Genomic DNA, 22924 nt, shown 5'->3' on the forward strand with positions numbered 1-22924 from the left:
TAGAATCCTGTCTCTGTGTCTCTGCCACTCTCTGGCTGGGTGTGATCTTAGGTGAGGTGTTTCATCTCTCTGAGACTCCCCTCCTCACCTGTATAGTGGGCATAACCCCCCTAGGTGTTGCAAGGACCAAATGAAATATACAGCAACTGTGACTTATTTGGTATTGAATAAATGGTCATTATCATATTACCAATATTAGGATGTTACTACTTCCTAATATTTGAACTTTCCAGTTGATGAAATACTTTTCATACTCAAATCCATGTTCTCCTTAGAATAATCTCATGGGATAAATATTGTTACCATTCTCACTACTAACTTCTTGCTGTGTTTGACACTAATGGGTATAATGAAGGATAATACATTACCGTTTATAGAATAAATAATAGTTTATTTGATTTTCCCAATATATCTGTTATGTTTTGATAATGAGAAAAGCCAGGCCCATGGTGTTAAGTGGTAACATCAATGATGATAACAGCAGCTAACACTCACTGAGCAAACTGCCTTGCTCTGGGCTAAGCACTTAAAAGCATCATCTTCTCCCCCTCCTCCTCACTCCCCTCTTTATCTTGTAGGCAGGAAACCTGAGCTCAGACAAGGTTAAGGAACTTCTGCAAGATGATGGCATTAGTGAGTGGTGCAACCAGGATTCTACCTCTTGCTGACGACTCCTTAGATCATCCTCTTCTACTCCCTACTCTTCTGCCAAAGTTCACATGCCTGGTCCATAAGGGATAAGAGGCTGGGGATATGTTTTCTGGATTTTGCACTTTCTAGTCCAGCAGCAGTCCCTGAACCTAGTAGACCAGAGAAGTAAGGGGCACACTTCTTACAGTGCAGATTCTGGGGGCCCTCCCAGGTGTTATGTTTCCATAACTGTGATAATCACACTTCAGGTAGCAGAGTATTATATACAAAGCAATTAAAATTATCACCAAAGACAAACAGAAATAATTATTGCCAATGTCTATACCACATTCCCTATCTGGTAATAACAATTTGCTGGTGCTATGTATCTCAACATGGAATGCCGGCTTGTGCCACTGTTCACAAATAAATATTTGTAATAGCTGTATCTTACTTTAATGAATATTGGAAATATACTAGTTTATCACACATAGCATGATATATTTCTTTTTAAAATAAAATTAGGCTTAAAAGTGTGAATTGATATAAAGAAAACAGTAAATAAATAATAATACAGGTGGTATGTGATAAAAAATCATGAAAATGATACACAAATAATACATTTGGGAACTTCTGTCCTAACTTGTCCCAGACTAGGCTGAAAAGACAAGGGGGGAGGGTGCTGTATCCTACCAGCAAGATGTCCTATTTCAATGCAGAGACCCTTGATTCCTTGCTTTCTCAACACCCCATACCCAATCCACTAGCCAATCTCATTAGTAACAACTTAAAAGCACATCTAGAATCCAACTGCTTCTCACCATCTCCGTTGCTAATACCTTGATCCCAGCCACCATCACCTTTTTCCTGGACTGCTACAGTAGCCTCTCAACTGTTTCTACTTTTGCCCCCAACAGTTTACTCTCTACCAGCAGCAAAATTCATTTTTTAAAAATATACACTTGACTGATCACAACTCTCTGGGGACTTCTCATGACACTTAGAGCACAATCTCACTTCTTGACAGTGGCCTCGCACAGTCTAGGTCCAGCCTATCTGACCACTGTCCCCCTGGCCTCCTTCAATCCAGTCACAATGGTCCCTCCTGATATTTCTAGAACACAGCTAGTTCATTCCCTCTGCCTCAGGGCCTTTGCACATGCTGGTCCTTCTACTAGCAATATTCATCTGCCAGATCCTGACATGCCTGCCTGCACCTCTCTTTGTTCAGGATTCTCCTCAAACGTCACCTCTTCAGAGAGGCCTTCTCTAACCCAGCTGCCCCTTCCTTGTCGCTCTCTATGCCTTTGCTCTTAATTCTTCATTGCACTGCTCTCCACCTGAAAGGATAGCCTTTGTTCACCTGCTTCCTGCTTGTTGTCAGTTTCTCTCAACAGTATAATTCCATGACAGCAGAGACTCTGTCTGCCTTGCTCGTTATTATAGCTTCAATAAATATTTCCTGAAAAAAGGAACAAATACAATCTGTATTTTCACCAGCTGAGACAGAGACACCAATAGGTGAATGCCCCACACTCCAGGAGCCCTGAATGGTGAACACAATGGCACCTTCTTGAGTTCAGGGGCCCTGCGGTGAGAAGCACAAGACAAACAGGACTGACAGGGATCTCATTCATTCCCGGACCTCCAAGCATGAATACTGCCAATTGGAATTTTCTTCCCTAGCCTACTAAATACACAGGCACTCTAACTTCTTTTTCCATGGACACACACAGAGAAAGGGGGAAAAAGGCCGAGAGGGACACAGAGTAAAGAAAGTAAAATAGGTAGCAGGAAAAGAGATAAACTCCCTGCTGAGCCTGGAATAAACCTACCAGCTCTCAGCCTGAGTCAAGAGAGGCTCTAAGACAACTGTAAAGTGATCCAATTCTTGGCAAGACATAGGCAGCCAGAGTGGCAGTGTCTGGGCTCTTGCATAGTACAGGCTGCGGGCTGCAGATCAGCTCACAGGGGACTATGTCCTTGTGGGTTTTTACAACTGCAGCCTCCCAGTCCACCTTAAAATTCCAAATCAGGAATTGGGACAGCCCGGAAAATGCAATGCTTAATGCACAGCAGCAGTAACACCCACAAGCTTCATCAGGCCCATTTGTCTCCGACACAGAGACCTGGACATCCAAAGAATGGATTACAGTCCGCTGGCCTCAACTGCTTTCTGCCTGGAGGCCTGGCTGGTTGTGCACTGATTTCTCAACAAAAGAGAACATCTCCAGCTTTCTGAAGAAGCCCAGAACCAATGACCTCTGCCCATCGAGATCCCTTTCTTGACTTTACCTACTTGTCTTATCACCTTGATCTGCCCTAGGACTGTTTTAGATATTTTTTGGTCATAACAAAAAGGGCAGCAAAGGGCAAAGAAAAAGAGAATATTTGGAATCAGAGGCCTAACATTTCACCCGGAGTCACCGTTAAGTGGTTGTGTGAGATGGGCATACTTCACCTCTCTGACCCTTCTCCTCATCTGTGGATCGGGCCTTATGAAAATCAAATAAGGCAATGTCTGTGAAGGTATTCCAAGGAACTCTGGAGAGACTGTCCCATGTCATGATATTATATAAATAGCTCTGGTTTTGAATAATGTTATTGATAATAATAATGGCAGAGGACAACATTTAATGATTGCCTAGAATACCAGACACCACTGAACTAAGGATTTCCATCCCAATCCCATTTAATCCTCCCAACAAACTAGTGATATAGATCCTAAAGCTATTCTCATTTTACAGATTAAAACAAACTAAGGCCTGGTGAAATTAATTTCCCAAGGTCACACAGTAAAATATGAACCTGGGATTCGACTCTTGTGGGTAACAACACTCCAGAGCCCAAGCTCACAACCACTACTCAACACTACCCCCACTGTGGGCACACAGTACATGACTGCCTCTGCTGAATCTTGCATGCTGAGTGTAAGCTGCATTCTCTGAACACTCTGATTAGAGTAGGAGGGAATGACACTAAGTAACCACAAGTTTGAACTCAGAATGAAGATTTTTCCCATCTGTAAATGGGTCAATAATACTATCTACTTCATAGGATTCTTTTAAGAATCAAATAACACAATGTATGTCAAACACTGAACGCAATGCCCAGTACATAGTCTGTGCTCAATAAACACTGATCAAGAGCTTGAACTTGGTGGCAGTGGGAGAAATCTTTCAGTATTTGCCTCAACAACCCTTTGCATTGAGCTTTAGGAGTTAATGATGCAGCCAGGGGGACCTGCTCACTCTTGCTTGGCAGAAGCCCAAACTGGGGTGGCCTAGGGGTGGGTTGGCTCATACCTGCCAGGCTGTAGCCTGCTGTCAATACGAAGGCCACACCACCAAGAAAAAGGGGAATATTAGGCCCTAGCAATGTCATACATTGGCTGTATCTCTCAGTCTAAAGATGGCCAAGAGAGAGGATGGGTTTGTTAAGTGTCATTTAGGACAAGTCATTTAAGAAAGACTTCTGACTGACCAGGCGAGTCCAAAGCACACCATTGCCAGCCCTATCGTTGTGGCATGGGATCTCATCACGCAAGACAGCTAGAAACCCCAATAATAAAAATCTCCAGAAAACAACCTGTTCCTTTTCATTCCTGTCTCACTAGCCTCAGCACCTCCGTCAGGACTATTTTCAAGTTGGATATTACTGATCAACTAAATATAATTTGAGCTCAATGTGGGCCATAGCAACTGCACTGTACACACAAGTCACAATGAAAAGCGAGGTGCAGGAAGTCAGCACTTAGGCGAGCTAGTGTGACACCATCTCTCCTGAGGATGGCTCAGACTATGAAAGTGGTGGCCACAGACGCCTGCATGGCATGGGAGGGAGGGGAAAGGAGAAAGAAAAAGAGCCAAGGGGGGAGCGAGGGCAGCTGGGAGGGAAGGCAGGCAAGGGAGGGAGCCAGTGCCTGTCTTCTATCAGCCCAGGCCTGGCAGGCATAGATGGAAAGCTGGAGGGGAAGGTGCACTCAGCTGACTGCCTCGTGGGCCAGTGCACAGGAGGCCAAGTTGCCATGCCCATTAATGCCATCCATCCTTCTCAGGTTTAAAGGGGGAAATGTTCTATTTATAAGCCACTGACCAGTGGAGAACTGGCAGCCACACGATGGCTCTGATCCCACAGGGATCCTGGTTACCAGTGGCTGCCTTCTCCTGCCTCTCAACTGTGGGTGTTCTAACAGCAAAAGGCTAAAGGTGGAAGCGAACAGAAAAACAAAATCCTCTTGTTCTGTTCTCTGCTGCTTTCATCGGACTGTTGGACTTTCAGTAATGGCTGCAGGCTTTAGAACCTTTAAAAAAACAATGACCCATGCAATCGCATCAAGCTTTTCTTCAATCTTCAAGATGAAATCTCTTTTTCTGTTTACAGATCAAGGGAAGCTGAGGCACAGAGATGAAGAGAACGTACAAGCAGAGGCAGGGCAACCAGCACACAGAGCAAAGGTGACGATGGCCTTCCCGTCTCCTCTTCTGGTCTTCAAGCTTATCCTCATCCTGATGAAACCAGAAAAGCCTTAACAAAACAGCATCCAGGAGTTTGATCTCAACAATGGCTGAAGAGCGACAAGCACAGGGAACAGAAACAACACATAAATCAGCTTTGGTTGTGTTGTCAAATGCCTGCAGGAGGGCAGCAGGCCATATTATGGTTCTGCACCTGGGAGGCTCAAAAGTCACTGAAATACGTGACTCTGGCTGCCCCAGGGTCATGTGTGGTGTGTGAGGAGCCACTGATGTCCAAAGGACGAGACTCATTAGCTGTAACACGGAATGGCCTCACAACCGCCAAGAGCCAGGTGGGTTAGGTATTGAAGGCTGATGACAAAACTCCTTCCAGCCCAGTGGGTTGGCCACATTATCACATGACAGCAGGACAGAGCACAGATTTCACATGTATCAAGAAGGGGAGGGAGGAGAGGATGACTTGGGCCATCAGGCTGACTCTAATTTGAACATCAGCCCCACAAAAACTCACCTCTTTAAGCCTGTCTGCTCAATTGTAAACTCAGTTGTGAAAGGCATTTCTGCAAACAGCAATCATTCACATACCACTTCCATGCTTTCCGCAATAACTTCCTGCCATCTTACACTAAGTTTCAAAAATTTATCCTTGTATTAAGCTAAGTGTTAACAAACTATAGCCTGTGGGCCAAATTCACCACTGCCTGGTGTGTAAATGAAGTTTTATTAACAAACACCACACTCACGTGTTTCCTTATTGTCCATGGCTGCTTTCATATTAAAACAGTAGAGTTTGAAAGCACTGCAAAACCAAAAATATTTACTATTTGGCCCTTAAATGAAAAAGCCGACTCTTGTCCTAGACAATAACATTTAGAAAACCAGGGGTTTACGTTTACTCATGCCCATCCCCCAAATCTAAATTGTACTTTAAAGTGTTTGTCTGATGCACCTAAAATGAGCTGGGGTAGCACCAGTCATGTATACCCCAGTTTGGGAAATGCACTCATGAGGATGCAATGAACTAACACTCACTCATAAGGCACCAAGCCTGAACACAGCAGGAATTTGGCGGCCGCCCTTGGTCCTCAGCCCTGCTCCCCTCAGGAGCAGTTCTGCCAATCTAGTGAGCTTTTCCTTCTCAGGTGACAGAGCGACTGGCATGGCCAGATCATGAGGAGGATGAGAACCAAGAGGAATTAGGCACTTACTAGCTGACATGCCAGATACTGTGCTCATCTTTGATCCTCACAGCACCTTTCTGAGGTAGGTGTTGTTACTTATGCCCATTCTACAAGAAAGGCCATGGAAGCACAGAGAGGTCCAACTCCGAATGAAGGTTCCACGGCCAGTGCGTCGGCATGCTGATCCACAGCATCCACACAGCACCCTCCGTGGAAGCAGCTCTCTCCAATCCACATGGCAGGACCTACCCACAGGAAATTTTCTGAGATATGTACAAAGACTGGGGTACAAGGACACGCAGGCTGATGTTACTCATAATGTCAAAAATCTGGAAAGGACATTTAAGTCCAAGGATAGCAACTGGTTCAACGAACTGGGATATAATTCAATAATAGAATAATAAACAACCATTACAAATGGTACTTGTAAACAATTTTCATCACATGGGAAAATGCCTGTACATTTGTAAAGCAGAATAGAAACAAATACATTCAGTATAATGCCAATTAAGTCCAAATACATATCGACATTGACAAAATACATACAAGACATCATAAGAAAGACAAGAAGGAAGTATCTATGGGAGTGGTATTACAGAGGATTTTCATTGAATTTTTGAGAATATCTACTTTATTTCCTTCATATTCTGATTATTTCATATTATTTTTCTGGTAAGTGAAAATACATGTTTTTCAATCTTTTTAGTGGTGAAGTTCACAGATTCAATGTCTACGCCCTACATGACTAAATCCTAATTCCAACTTCCATTCTTTCTCCAATCCCTGCTCTTCCCCCATGTCCCAGTATGAGTGACACCTTGGCAAACTAGAGTGGGTTCTTGAGCATTATATGAATACAAAGGATTCTTGGAAAAAGTACCAGATTAAAAACTGGAAAAAAATGAAGGGACTGAGGCTTGGAAGGAAAGAGGAAGTGTCAAGTTTCCTTTTTCTGGGAGAAGGGAAGGTGAGAAGTTTCCATTTTTTAAGTCTTTTTAGGCTAGACAGAAGCCCATTCTGAGCGCACTCTCAAAACAACTGGCTCTGGGCATTCTGTCTGCACACTGGGTACATCTGTAGACAGGAGAATGTCACACACACCCACACACATCTGTCTAATGTCTCCCAGTGGTCTGAGCCTCAACAGCAGATTATGTACTCCCTCCTTAAAGGCAGAGACCCGTGTTCTATTTATGAATGTCCTCTACCCCTCAGCACTCCAGTGTCCCAGGCCAGGGCCACAGGCCCCAGAGCACTGACAGGTTTTGATCAAATGGAGACCTACAAGAAGCCTGGACTCCTGCAGTTAAATCTAATAAAGGTTCAGATAGGAACAAACAGGAATATGTAAAACAAGAATGGGAAGCAGAGTAAGTGACTGCAATGCCCTCTTGAAAAGCCAGATGGTCAGTGTGGAGCTGGGTCCTGCAGTGCATGAGAAGGCATGTCTGGAGCAACTAAGGCTAACCATGGAATTCGAGTTAATGCATTAAGGGAAGTGGGACTACGAAATCAAGATTAGGAGACGGAGCCCTCTCTGTCTCAATCTGTCAGCCTTCAGCCTTCAAACAGCTGGAGAAACCACGGGACAGCAGCATTTCTGTAAACAAGCTAATCTTTTTAAAGCTAATAGGCAGTGACATTTATTATTTAAAACTTCAAACTTGGAAAAGCCCAACTCACATTAGAAAACCCTGCCTTTCCCTTTTCCCTTACTCTTGCACTGGACTGGTGTATTCTCTCTGACAACTGCTTGGTTTTCTAACTGCTCCTCAGCTGGGACTACAGGACAACAACAGCCTGGGCTGAGAACTGGTCATTTCCTGGCTTCTCTTCCTGCTTCTGACCAGAGCTCATTTCAAAGGAGAATAAACCACTTCCCATAGAGCCTTGGGGCGTAAACTTCTAACAGTACCGAAGGGAGAGCAAGCAACAGGACATGCAGACTCAGGAGATATGCAAAGATGGCAAAGGGGGCTATAGAGGGTGGGGTGGTAGGAGGGGTTCTGGCCCAATGCAGAGTCCTGTTCTTTGTAATAAGAAAGAGGGCAAATCAGTGACCCGTGTCAGCTATCTAGATTATTAATATTGGTGAGATCACTCACTAAGAAGCCCAGGGAACAACAAGCCATACTTCCTGCCTCTCTACTACCTTTACCACCATCTTTTCCCTTCCCTTCTCTATCAGGTAAGAATTTGGCCAATGATAGAAAACTTGGTATCACGATGTATATTCCTGAAATTCCAGGAACTAACCTGGAAAGGATCCCCGATGGCAGCAGGATCCATGGTGTGAGAGGTCCATTAGATTGGCAAAAATAGTAGAGTGGTTTTTTGAATTTAGTATTTATGAATTAACTAAACCAAGAATACACAAGACCTCTAGGCAGAAAACTGAAATCCTAATAAATGGCACAGATGGTCTGAATAAATGGAAAGGCATTCAAAGCTCTTAGAGGAAACAAGTGAATATTATGAAAGTGTCAATTTCCCCCAAATTAATCAATACCATTCAATGTGATCCCCAATGAAAACGTTTAAGTTTCTGAGGAACTTATCAGACATATGCCAGAATTTACACAAAAGAATAAAGGTCCACAAGCAGCTGAGTCAACCCTTAAAAAGGAGAATAAAGACAGGGGACTTAACCTCCCAGATATTAAGACCTGCCTCAAAGTCATCATATTAAAACCAGGGATGTATTCACACAAGAACAAACAGACCAACGCAATAAAGTGCTGAGAGAGCTCAGATATACAAACCTAATGTACAATAAAGCTGGCACCAGAGGTCAAAGGGGGAGAGAATGGATAGTTTAGTAGATGTTGGTGTGGAAACTGACTCTTCAGATGAATAAAAATAAAACTGGATCTTCATGAAACATCATACATATATAATGCTAGATTAGAAGTCAAAATGTCAAAGACAAAATCATGAAGCCAATCAAAGAAAATTTAGGTACACATCTCTTGACATGGGTCAGGAAGGTCTTCTTTAAAACACAACTTGAACCCTGCCTGGTGCGGCTCAGTGGATTAAGTGTCGGCCTGCGAACCAAGTGTCGCTGGTTTGATTCTCAGTCAGGGCACATAACTTGGTTGCACGTCAGGTCCCCAGTTCGGGGCGCAAGTGAGAGGCAACCACACAGTGATGTTTCTCTCCCTCTCTTTCTCCTTTCCCCTCTCTCTAAAAGTAAACAAACAAATTACTTTTTAAACACACACACACACACACACACACACACACAACTTGAAAATCATAATCCAGAATGCAAAAAGAAAAGATGAATTTGAACATTTAAAAAGTAAGGCTCTATACTCAAAGGAAGATATCATACATAATATTAACAGACAGATGACAAGATGGGAAGAAGTATTTAAAATATCTATAGCTAACAAGGTATTAATACCTAGAATACAGAAGAACTTTATAAATCCATGTAAAAATGGCAACTGCCATATAAAAATGGACAAAGGACATGAATAGGCAAAAAAATAGAAGAGGAAACCCAGTAGATGAGCATATAAAGAGATGTTCAAACTCACTAATTATCAGAGGAATGCAATTTAAAACAACAATGAGCTATCATTTTATAACACTGACAAAAAATTAGAAAGCTGAATAATGGCAAGAGCTGGCAGGAACGGAGAAATCCTCAGGGGCGGCTGGTGGGACTGAGGGTCAACCACTGTAGAGAAGAACACACGGGCCCTCCCTCAGACTCTATATACACAATCCCTTTTAACTGACCAGCAATGTCCTCATGCATGTAGCCCAAAGAAATTGTCATGCAGAGGGACATGTACAGAGCTGTTTCCTGTGGTGCCACTAGTAGTGACAAAGAGTTGGAGGCATGAGGAGGTGGAGGACATCTTTGCAGAAACAGATACACAGTGCTCTACACCACAGAGTGTGCAGCAGACAGAAGCCATGCTCTAGAAGCAGACAGAGAAATATGGACAGCTCCTAAACATGCTGGCTGATCAGCGAAGTAAGAAACTGAACAAGATATATAACCATCCATGTAACTTAAAAGCACAGGTAGATAAAAAGATACACACTGTCCGAGAATACAGTTTAAAATATATATTAGAATGGTGGCCTATAGGGGAGGACAAGAATAGGAATTGAGAAAAAAAATGAAAATGAATGAATGGAGGGTCCCATGATGATGTGCCACTGACAGGGGAGTATGATTAATTCAATCCCTCTATATCTGAGACCAAATAGAGAACAGAGGAGAGGAAAAAGGCTCTGCAAAGAAATGTACATACATTTATCTGCTGCCATCAGCTCCCTGGCAACGGAACCATTTGGAAATACCACCAGTTGACAGACATTATTTATGGCCCTGTCTTATACCCTGCAGGCACTGTATGCCCTGAGAGAAATTTCAGGATGAAAGTAACAAATTTAGTAGTGCCCCAGAGGAATTTCCTTTTGCTACCTGCCCATTCTGGCTCTCTGATAAAATGCTGGCATTCAAGTTCCCATAAAAAGATTTTCCAGAAAAAGAATGCTAGACATTTGGAATCTGGATACTAAAGGTAAAAAAAAAAAAAAAAGGCAATGCCCCACTCTTAAATTCACATATAACTGACTTCTTAACTTTAAAAGCATCTCTGATTGAGGTATAAAGAAAGAACAGGTTTAGACGAATTCAGACCCTGGGCAAGAGTGCCGCCTGGGGCACAGGAGCCCTGCGGGTGCATGTGGGGTGAAAATGCAAATCACTGCAATGAAGAAATACTAAAAATACACCCACCGAGCAGGGGAGGGACAGCTACAGCATTGTATGACATAAAAAGGGGGTCCCCATGCCAGAGGAGGTGAGAAAGCACTGTTTGCCAGCTTGGAAATCAGTGATCAGAATATCTCAATACCATAGAAAAATAATTTCTGTCTACAATCCTGGTAAAGCGACCCATGTTTTAGTCCATCTTTTTCTCTCCTTGCTAATGAAAGGGGAAGCAACTGAAGAATCATTACAGACTCAAAGTAGTCAAGTCTCTGCCTCTGTGAATAACTGGATGCCAGAAGCAAAATGTGGTACTTGTATTGTTCTTTTCCTAGGGAGGCAGAATATCCTTGTGGTTAACAGCAGAGCCTTTAGACTTAGAACTCAGATTAAATCACATCCTCTGAGTTTACTGGCCTCAATTTTCTAATCTACAAAAGTGGGCCAAAAACACTTATCTCACAGAGTCTGCAAGAATTACATGAGCTAATTGCATAAAATATCCTGAAACATAGTAAGTGGTCAATAAATGCAATCTATTAATAGCTACTATTGTAAAATATATGCTCACTGTTGGCAATGCAAAGTATAGAGAGGTATTTAGCGTAGGTCTGTCCTTCTTAATAATCCATTCTCCATCCTGATGAAGACTTTGATGAAAAAAATGTATTTCCAGACCTTTTTTTAATCAATATATCTAGACCGGTGATTTTCTTTTTCTTTTTCCTAAGATTTTATTTAATTTTTAGAGAGGGGTGGGGAGGGAGAGAGAGGGAGAGAAATATCACTATGTGGTTGTGTCTCGCACACCCCCCCCAACTGGGGACCTGGCCTGCAACCCAGGCATGTGCCCTGACTGGGAATCGAACCAGTGACACTTTGGTTCACAGGCTGGTGCTCAATTCACTGAGCCACACCAGCCAGGGCTAGACCAGCGATGTTCAATCAGTGTGCTACAAGAATTTTTAAAGCATGGCCTACCTGACTACTTAGTCAGGGGCACTGACCTCTTTTCCATTAGATTGCCAAATAAAAAAATGACAACAACCAACACAACAATAGGCGTCGCGTGTGAATGCCCTGTCTTGAACCATAAATATAGGTCATATAACAGAGTTTCATTTTATTAGTCATGTCGCATAATAAGGTTGTGTCTGATTGGTTAATTCTTGGTAGCAGAAATCCTTACATACAAGTATAGGCACCTGATTTTTAAAGTCACTTTGGATCAAAAAGGGTAGGTAGTAGTTATTATTATTATTATTTCTGTAAATCAATCAAACTCTACCTATTTTTTAAATCAAATCGGCAAAAAATATATTTTTTGGCGTGCCGCAGAATTTTAGTAATTAGTTTATCTGTGCCATGAGATGAAAAAGGTTGAAAATCACTGATCTAAATGAATCAAATATGTAATTAATTTTACTAAATACATTGTTCTATAACATAATTTTTTAAAACTTCAATTAACAGTATATGAATCACTGTTTCTATAAACATACCTGTATCTCTGTTGTTCTTTTTAAAGCCTACATAGTACTCTATGACATTTTTAATCAATTTCATATTGGACATTTAGATTGTCTCCAATTCTTTGCTATTATTACCAATGTTCCAATAAACTCCTTTGAGGCACAAACATCTCTGAACTCTACTCTATTTCTTTGGGACAAATTGTTGGGTCAAAAGACATTCACTTTTTAAAGGCTTTCAATACATATTCCTCCAAGGCCTTACAGAATGACAGAACCAGCTGACAATGCCCACCAATGGAATCAGGGTCATCTTTCAAATCTATTAGTACTCTCTCAAGCAGAGAGAAGCAGGTTCATAAGATCACAGCTACAAGGAAACTTCAGGTGGGGGGTATCTCCATTCATATGCCTCTCATCCCTCCCAGTTCTTTATTTTTTAAGAACTTTATTTTTTTCCCAATTACCATTTATCCCCCTCATATCCTCTTCCACCTGAACCCACTCCTCTCCCGCCACCCTGCAATCACCTCACTGTTGCCAGTGTCCATGAGTCCTTTTTCTTTTTTGCTCAACCCCTCCACAGTTCTTGAGTCCTTAGAAGTAGTGTGTCCCAGGTTGGGGCATGGTTTGGCCATCTGTTACTTCGGCCTGCTTGTCCTAGTAGGTTCCCTGATTTCCCTCTGGCAAACCACTCTGCTCCCGTTTTATGCGCTATCCTTGAAACTGTCAATCAAGGTGTCTTGTTTCCCCTGGCTGGGCCCAAGTTAAACTAACCTGATGCTATCTTTCCTGGGAATCTGAATTTTCAAGAAGAGTGAGGAAAAGACTAAAAACAGTTTTAACATCCTGCAAATATCATCCAGGAGACCCTTTCTCATTGGTTCCTGGGTCTCCAGAGGTGGTATGTCCTCAAGCCTGGTTCTTCTGCTCTTCCTACCTTACTGTGAGTTATCCTATATTCATTCCTTCATAATCATTACTTTCTTTTTTTGCTATCATTATTTTAGCCAAAGTTAGCTAAAGCTGATGTCAAATGCTTTAAAACAATCTTACCAGATAAAGAGGGAAGGAGAAAATAACTTAATTTCCTTGAATATTTATTTTAAAATTTTTTCCCTTGTTCAATATTTTGGGGGGACAGACCGACCCAAAGAAACTATTTTTTTCTGTCGTAAAGGCCTCTTAACCTACCAAAAGGCACCATTCCAAATTAATTAATATCTCATATTAAACTCCTGGTAAAATCTGTTTTCTTGAAAGAATGAAAGGAAAATCTCTACCCTATAATGGACTTCACATACACACATAAAAAAAAAAAAAAAAAAATAGGTCATCCTTCTGTTCAGAGGGAGAAGTCCTGTTTTACTGACTTTTCTGACACGACTGAAATCCATGGTAGAGCTACCTTTGCATTTTTTCCCCCTAGTAGATTATACAAAGCAAATCTGAGGCAAGGGAATAAGATTTCCTTTGTATTCTTATAGTGACCTGGAAGGAATCTGTTTTTTCTCCTGAGTACCAAGGAGTTCATGAGCCCAAACACTCTAGCAGTAGCAGTTTCATTTACCCCCTCACCTTTACAAGGTTGCAAGTACCCTTGGAAATCACGATTCACCAGAGTGCTCAAGGCCGCCATTAGGGGAAGGCTCTGGATATTCTACAAAGGCTATTGAGGGTCACTCCCATCAAAGAGCCATATTATTACAGAGCTCACCATCCCCACTCCTTCCTCTCCAAAGAGGTAATAAAGAACAGAGTTACTAAATGATCAGTAAGACAGTTATTGCCTCTCTAATCCTTTGATCAAGACTGTGTAGGAGGCTAAGTCAATTCTTGCTTTTTCATAGGACAGGGCTCTTGGGGAGTTGGATATTATTGGATTAAGTGACTTTTAAGCGATGATTGAAGCTGCATTCTTAAGATGACCTAGGATTAACTGAGTTAACATACATGAAAATGTTTTGTAAAGTGTGAAGGGTTATACAGTACAAAGTGTCATCACAGCCTTGCCAGTCAGGCTCATTGAGTGCCCTGGAGTCACTGACATGGTAAGTCAGGGTGGAAGTCTCTCCAGCTACACTGGGGAAAATGGGGCAGACCCAACATGCCCACAGCACCTCCTGGTGGTTCTTCCCTGGAGTAGCAGCTTCTCAAAACCCAATCCCAATCCCAACTACACAAAATTATCAAAGCACCATACTTACTTCCTTCGGTCTGACTGTCTTTGTTCGAGTTGTATACCTGGAAAAAAGAAATAAACATTTACTTGTGTGCATTTTATACCACCCTACAGGTTCACTGAAGAAAATCACTACCTTCCCCCTTTCCCTAGTTTGTGCTATATGATTGAAGGCAATTTCTAACTAGCCCTCAAATATGAATCCTTTCTGTAATTATCTAGTTTCAGTACTTACTTTAACTGTTCTTAAGTGTGTGTACATTAGAATCATCTGTGGAATTTTATTGTTAAAAAAAAAAATCATATTCTGCCCTAACTGATGTGGCTCATTTGGTTTGGCATCATCCCACAAAGCGAAAGGTCATCGGTTCCATTTCTGGTCAGGGCATGTGCCCAGGCTGCAGGTTCAGTCCCCTGGTAGGGGCGCGTATGAGAGGCAAATACATCGCTGTTTCTCTCTCACATCAATTATTTTTCTCCCTCTTTCTCCCTTCCTTGCCCTCTCTCTAAAAATAAATAATTTTTTTAAAATCATATTGTCTTTAAAAATCAAACTATATGTGTATATAAAGCTAAAAAAAGAGAAAACATTTTAAATTAGTTACAAATCATTAAGCATTAACTGTGCACCAGGCAATGTGCTGAGCAATTCACACGAATTATCTCAAGTTACCCACAGAACAATTCCTTTGGGTAGGAACTATTTCTATCACTGTTTACAAATGGAGATTTAGAGATGTTAACTAAAGCTATAAAAACCCCTTAAACGACTCAAAGAAATCATAAAAGGGAAAGTTCCCCATGTAAAACAGACAATGATATATGGCAAGAGTCAGCAAGCTTTCTCAGTCAAGGGCCAGACAGTAAATATTTTAGGCTTTGCAAGCTAGGAGGCAAAAATCAATGATATTATGTAGGTACTTGTGTAACAAGGGAGAAGACAAATTTCCACAAATTTTTTATTGATAAAATTCAAAATACATTTTTTTTTCAAATTACAGGTATAATATTCTCTGCAGGTGAAAACCCCTTTTAGGGTTTCATGCCTCTCTTTTCATGGCTTGGTACCTCTAAAGGTTAAATAAGTGGTTCTCAACCAAGAGTGGCCATCAGAATCACTTGGAATACCTTTTTGGAAAGTTATGATGACTAGCGACCAGCATCGCCCTATGCTTTTCCATACTTACAGAATCATAATCACCAAAGAAAGATTTGGGCACTATGATATTTTTCTGAAATGGAGGCTTTATTTTACCTAATAATGTCAGCATATCAAGGACTGGCAAACTATGGCTCACAGGCCAAATCCAGCTCACCACCTACTTTTGTACAACCCATGAGTTAAATGATAACTACAGATGAACATTTGCAATTTATTTGATGCTAGGAAATACTAACTTTGAACCTTAATTAAGCTAAGTGTTATCCTTCTTCTAAAAATATTCCATTCTTCTGATGAGCAGACCTGTATTTCAAAAATTACACTCCTTGGAAAAGATATTCTCTCTATACCAGGGAAACGCAGCAGCACCTCCACCATCAATACAAGTAAAAAAAATTGGACTAGATCATATTTTAATAATTGAATCTCACAGCACCTGCCAGAGGGTCTGGGAGCAAAGCTGAGACCCCAAGTATCCAAATGTCCCCCTTCCCTTTGCTTGTATTGGCTTTATTCTGGTGACTACCAAATAAGGGGATACTGACTTTGGGAAGTTTGAAGAGCTCTTTAATGGGTAATTTCTAAAGTTACTAGCAATTCGTTAATTTGTTCATTCATTCATGCATTTAACAAAATTTTACGGTGTGCTTATAATGGCCAGGCAATGTTCTAGATGCCCGGGATATGGAAGAACACAACAGCTGTGATCTCTGCTTCCTGGAACTTGCCTACTAGGGAAGAAAACAGAAATAAACAGATACACAAATATGATATTCAAATATCAATAAGTAGAGTTGAGAAAATAAAAGTCTGCTGTGGACCTGAGGTGGGGAATATCCTCTCTGAAGAGGTGACATTTGCATGAGATCTGACTGATGAGAGGGGACCTCCTTGGGAAGACCTGGGGGCCAATGACAACAGCATGTGCAGGTCTCAAGGCATGGCCTTTTGGAGGGAGGAAGGCCAGTGTGGTCTGCAATCAGTGCAAGGTAGGAACGAAGGATGGGGCAGAGGTACAGTGACATGATTCTACAGGGCCTTGTGACCTGTTAGGGAAGTGGGTAGCCTTGTAATAGCTGGGACCAGTGATCCACTGTGAGGGGCATTCACTAAGCTTGGAAAGTTGGGCAGGAAAAAAGACCATATATTGGCAAGTATATATTTTTTCAGCCTTCCCTTCATTAAATTTAAACATCCTATCCCAAAGATACTTGCTCCTATTTATAAATGGCAAAATTCAGAAGAAATAGCAAAATGCAAGGCTTTCAGCTCTCCTTAATTAGAAGGTGTCTTTGCACCAAATCACTTCCCTTCCATGTTTCCTGGGTCTCAGGAGACCTCTGCCTGGAACACCCAAGCATTTCCCAAATTGGAGAGGCGTGATCAATGAGCCAAAGACACCATCCTCTGAAGCCAGGCCGTTAATCTCTGACTGGTTTGGGTAAATGAGCCAAAGAGAATGAGTTCTGAAATGAAGCTAATAAACCATGCCCGCTAGGACTGTGTGACTACGTGGCCCAACCAGGAAGGCAGATGTTCTGGGAGCAGCCTTACTGTCACAAAGGCCAGAGGGCAGCACGGTAAAACGGCGGTATCCTCTTACCATGAGGAAAGTGAGGAGGGTGAGGAAAGTCTACATATGCCTCCCCCGCACTAAGAGAACTAATAGCACTAAGAGGGACTGTCTTTATTTACAGAGCATTTACCAGGTACAACACATCATCTCATCCTTGAAACTGCCTTAGGCACTAAGGTAGTTACTAGTGTTATGCCCAATCTACAAATGTGGAGCCTGAGACCCAGAGAGGTTTACAGTTTGTCCAAGGACACAAAGCTAGTCTATCTTGCCTCTAAAGAGATGTTCAAATCCCCTTTTTTGTTTCCAGGCAGTGGCAAATGCACACAACTACCAAAACACCCCAGAAGTCTGTGGTTCATAAATACCTTCCACATAGGCAGAGTTAAAGGGTATGCAATTCACTCTTAAGAAATGTTCTGGGGAAACCTTCTACAGAAATCATAGTTGCTCACTAGTGTCAGACTGAATTTCAAAGACAAGGGCAATTTCCTGAAATGAAAGGTCTCTAGCAGTGGCTTCTGGCTTATGATTAGCAGAGCTATCTCAGATTCACAAACCTTCAAGTAAGTGCCTCCAGAACCTTTGTCTAGAAAGGATAGAACCCAATTCTACAGGATCACTTCAAAGAGACATGAACCACAAAACAATTCTGACTATGCTCCTCGGAAGACTGATCAGTTAATATGAGTATAGATGAGAAAACTGAGACCTCAGAGAGATGAGAGCACTTGCCCAAGGTCAGGTAGCTGGATGTGGCCAGAATCCAGACAGGAACTCCTACAGTCTATCTCTAGAGCCCAAGCTCTTAACCATTTAACCACAAAATAAGTAAGACACTGGGATGATGATGGCAGTGATGACAATGATGATGATAAAGGTGACGAGATATCCTTGGGCAGCTAGGGAAGGTGAGTCATTGGAGGAAAGAATTTGCCTTGAGTCAGAGAGAAAATGAAACTGGGAACAGCCTTCTGATTCAAGGCTGAAGCGTCTACTCCGAACCTATACAACAAGCTGGCATCTAACAAAGAAGGAACATTTCATATCCTCTCTGAACCACAAGGCTTGATCCTGAAGATAAACAGCAGGCAGGAAAGTGGGTCTTTGATACAAATCACAGGGCACAGCAATTCTATGAGTCCTCACCCAGAAGCCACAATGGGAGTGCAATTTAATAAATCAAAGGAGGGTGAGGAAAGCCTTCATATGTTTCCTCTGCACTAAAATGTAATTTAGTAATAAATTCTGTTCACTGTTGAGCCAATTCAATTTATATGTCCCTAGAGAATTAAGAAAGACTACAGAATCATTTGGATTCCCAGAATTTTTCTATGGGTAACTTTCATGACAATTATCCAGGCCTTACTAGGAAAGCACAGAGAAGAATTTCTTTTAACTTACAAATTAAAGGCATAAATAAAGCAATAATTAGACAAAACAATTTCCCTTTTTCCCTCTGATATACAGCTGCATTAGTATCTGGCCATACCACACAAAATAAAGGTGTTGGAAAAATAAGATTCATAGGCAAGTTTATTTAAAACTGCTGCTCCTACTTAAACTACACTTGAACTCACGCCGAAACTCCATAATTCCTGAGGTCTCTTCCAAGTGGCCTGGTATCTCTGAACCCCTCCCACCTGGCTGTTTCCCTGATATGCCCATGTGGAGACACACGAAACAGAACTACATGCCAACAACTTAAAACACTGCCCAAGCTGGTTCTACACTAGCAGATATCATCCTGTCCCTTCTCTCAGTGTGACACAATGGATCCACCAGCACTAGGACTTGCTTTTTTGAACTGTTTCTGTCGGTGGTGACAGATTTGCAGTAATCTGTTGCTTAGGTTCAAAGTCCAGCTCTACCATTATTGGCTATGCATTCCAATCACTGAACAGCTCCAAACCTCAGCCCCGCCACCTATAAAACAGGGATACTAATACTCCCCACCTCTTAGGCTTGCTGTGAAAATTAAATGAAGTAATAGACACACAGCATTTAATACAGAGCATGGAACACAGATGCTATGGCCCACAGAGCACTCTGTAAAGATTAACTTTCATCACTGTCACTGTCACCCTCTTCCTTCCTTGTTTTCACACTTGTCTCCTATGGCAGCAATTTTCAACTTTTTTCATCTCACGACACACATAACTAATTGCTAAAATTCTGTGGCACAACAAAAATATATTTTTTGCTGATTTGACCAAAAAAAGGTATAAATTTGATTTATTCAAACAGGACAGCTATTGTTGTGTTAGCTGCTGTAATTTTTTTGAATTTGACAATCTAAGGAAAAGAGGTCAGTGGCCCTGACTAAATAGTCAGGTATTAGATGTTTTAAAAATTCTTGTGGCACACCAGTTGAAAATCTCTGCCCTATGGGAAAATCAGCTAAGCATGAGAATGTAGTTTGAGGGATTCAGTGACGCTGGTCTCATGAGCACTGTAATTTAACCAACTAAAACTAATTAAGGGGCAAAGGAAAGGAGACAATCCCAAGTCAATTTTTAGAGCAATGCATTCTCAATTTTGTTTTGTTTTAACAGAAATCAAATATAAAAGTAACCATCCACCAACAACCACATTTTTACCACTGATTACGTGCCAGATACCATACTAAACATTTACCTGAATTATTTTATTTCATCCTCAAGCCTATCGGGTATGACTACTGCCTGTACTTCATAGCATCATGCAGGAGAAATAATTTTCCAAGGTCACAAAGCCCTCTAGACTAGCATCTGTACTCAACCACTACTTCCCTACCTAGTCCTGCTCTTCAGGGTAAAAACAGCTTGGCAATTAACAAAGAACTCAAAAGAAGCTAAGCAGTAATTAAAATGGCATTAATGAAGCCATTATGTAAGAACAAAATTTCCATCCAATTTGAACGTAACAGTAATTCTACAAACTTCCAATTCATAGAGTATAGCAAGAATTGAAAACCACAACTAGCTTGAGAGACTTGAGGATGCCTAAATCACGTCTTCCTAAAAACTATGACCACACAGAGTGAGCCAGCCGGCCAGCGTTGTCAAGGATTGTGTGGCAGACAGATTTCTCAGAACACCATATCCAAATACTCAGCAAACTCCATGAACAGGCCAAATGTAGGAACTTTTAGTAACACCCCTGAGAAGTTCTAGTAAGACACAATTGGTCTGTGGAATGCCACCCAATAATAGACCTGAGTTTTTGGACTGGGGATTCTCTCTTCTTGTGGTGGGCCGCAGGTCACATTTAGAAAAGCCTTTGATAAGGAACTTTTGAATCTTAAGAATGTGGGTATAAAACCAGTCTGTACAGCTTGCAGTAAATAAGGATGTGTCTCAACTCGAGGGGCCAGGACTTGGGAACTAGGCATTGGTCCCTCCTCTTTCCAGAAGAAACGTGCCTCCCATCACCACCGCCTGAGTGACAAAACGTGCTTGAGAAAAGGGAATGAAATGGCTGCGGCTGCCTTTCTCTTTCTCACCTAGCAGCATTCCCTTTGGCTTGCCTCTCCACTGCTACTGGTGTTGCATCTGCTGTCTTAGGGAGGAGCTCTCGAAAGTGAAGCCAATAAAAATATATCTGATGGCTCTTCCCGATGACCTGTTCTTGAACAAATATGAAGACCTTGCTCTTGCCCTGCAGGATTACACGTACAGGGTTCAGTAATGATATATAGCAGGGCCATTCAGTAAGTATTGTTTGGATGGACAGTTTTTTAATTGAGGAATAAGAGAGACTGAAATATGTTTATTTTAATTCCCATTTTGGAGTTGAGGGGGACAACAAATTGGTGCATTGACCAGACAGAAAAGGTAAGCCAGATCTATCATTTCCAGGTGATTGTATCTCATTCTTCTAAACACCTGGCAACGTAACACAGACTTATCTTATTTGGCTTAGCTCAAGCCCATCAAAGTCCCTCATACAGCCATTTGTTTTCTATGGTATACTGCTCAATGTTAGCTCTATACCCAACAAGTGACAACAAAAGCTGCTAATAGTTTCAGAGGCCACGTGTCACCTGGGTGTTCTGAAATGAGACCTAACGATGAGGTTATTAGACCTCGTGGTACTGAGTCTCCCATCCTATGCACAGAGGCACCTTAGGATTCAGGGTTTCTTGAAAACAGCTCAGCAAATAGAATGTTTCTAAAGCCTTTTGCATACCAACACACTAGCCTGCCGGTAAATAAAAATAACTGCTTGCTGTTCAATATGATTATGACAATGATGATGGACAGAAAAATAAACTTTCTTTTCCATGAGTTCAGGCATTGCCTGTTGTTTCGTACCCAAAGATATAAAGGGCTTACCTCTTGTCTAATCCTTCAGTAATACTGGGGAAACAAAGTGCCCTGTACACCTACTACTGCTCCCTGCTCAGCATCCATGTACCTCTTTTCCTAGGGATACCACCCCATTTTCCTTGGGGAGCCAGCCCCCACCAAGTCCATGTTGCTTGGGGAGGCCAGTCCCAATCCCACCTTCAAGTTTGGACATGTGACCCCAATATGGCATCCAACCGAGCATGTGACTCACCCTAGGCCAAACACAGTCAGCGATACCTGTTTTAACACCTCTTATTACAACTGCTGGAAATGAGGCCTTGCCATGTTGCTGGGAGAATAGGATACACACCTGAAACTTTTGTGGCCAACTCTGCCACCATATAGGCAAAGCCTGAGTAAAACAGGTCAAAGGAAAGTGGAGCCGTGATATGGAGACTGCATTTCAATGGCATTGTTTGAGCTCTTTTATCTAAATGCACCTGAGGTTCCTCGCTGCTCTTTCCATGAGTGAACCAACAACATCCTTTAAAAAAAAAAAAAAAAGTGTTTCTGTTGCTTGCAGCCAACAGTAGTAGCAAATACAAAAAAGCTAATGAGAGACAGGTCTAGTTAAGCTTCATAGGAACTCCAGAATGAAGAACCAAGAAAAATATACAACAAAGTAGAACAGGAAGCAAAATAGTATATTCATGTTCCCCTTTCTTCATCCTCACATATCCAGTCAGTTTGAATACTGATCAATTCTACCGTTATTCTGTATCTTGAATAAATTCCTCATCCCCATTTCTTTTTCTACTGCCCTAGGTCAGTTTTTGTCTTCTCATCTGACCTTGGCCTGGCTTTATCCCAGGTCCCGCTGGCTTCTCTTGCCTCTCTCCCCACTCCATCTGCCATACACATTGCTCCTGCAAGAGGCGAAGCCATAGCTCTGCCTGGAGAAGAGGAGCCTTCCAGGTATCACAATACCAGTCTGCACACACTTGCAGGACTGTCATGTGGAAGAAGAAGACATATTATTCTGTACGGAGATGAAAATGGAGGTGGAGGAAGACAGATTTCAGCTGGATGGTTATGACTACACTTAAAAGCTCCACAATGGTCCACTCAAGCAGGGAGGATGGCTGAATGTCATTGTGCCGCACAGGACTAAGCTCCGTTTCATCTAAAGGCAGCCCTGTGCATTCTTGAGCTGACAAATTCAACTTCATCTGAG

General features: G+C 41.9%; 1 protein-coding gene across 4 annotated transcripts in view; it reads right to left on the bottom strand.

Moving 5' to 3' along the window:
• The window catches only part of ARHGAP26 (Rho GTPase activating protein 26), a 485784-nt gene that overhangs the window by 259871 nt on the left and 202989 nt on the right, over positions 1-22924 (bottom strand). For all 4 annotated transcript variants that reach the window (XM_090288083.1, XM_090288084.1, XM_090288082.1 and 1 more), the window contains exon 12: positions 14707-14743. In XM_090288083.1, coding sequence (XP_090144209.1) covers positions 14707-14743 — 37 coding nt within the window. The remainder of the gene's footprint in view (positions 1-14706; positions 14744-22924) is intronic.

Source organism: Furipterus horrens, unplaced genomic scaffold, assembly GCF_987537825.1.
Source record: "Furipterus horrens unplaced genomic scaffold, mFurHor1.1.pri manual_scaffold_10, whole genome shotgun sequence".
In the NCBI taxonomy this organism is placed as follows: domain Eukaryota; kingdom Metazoa; phylum Chordata; class Mammalia; order Chiroptera; family Furipteridae; genus Furipterus; species Furipterus horrens.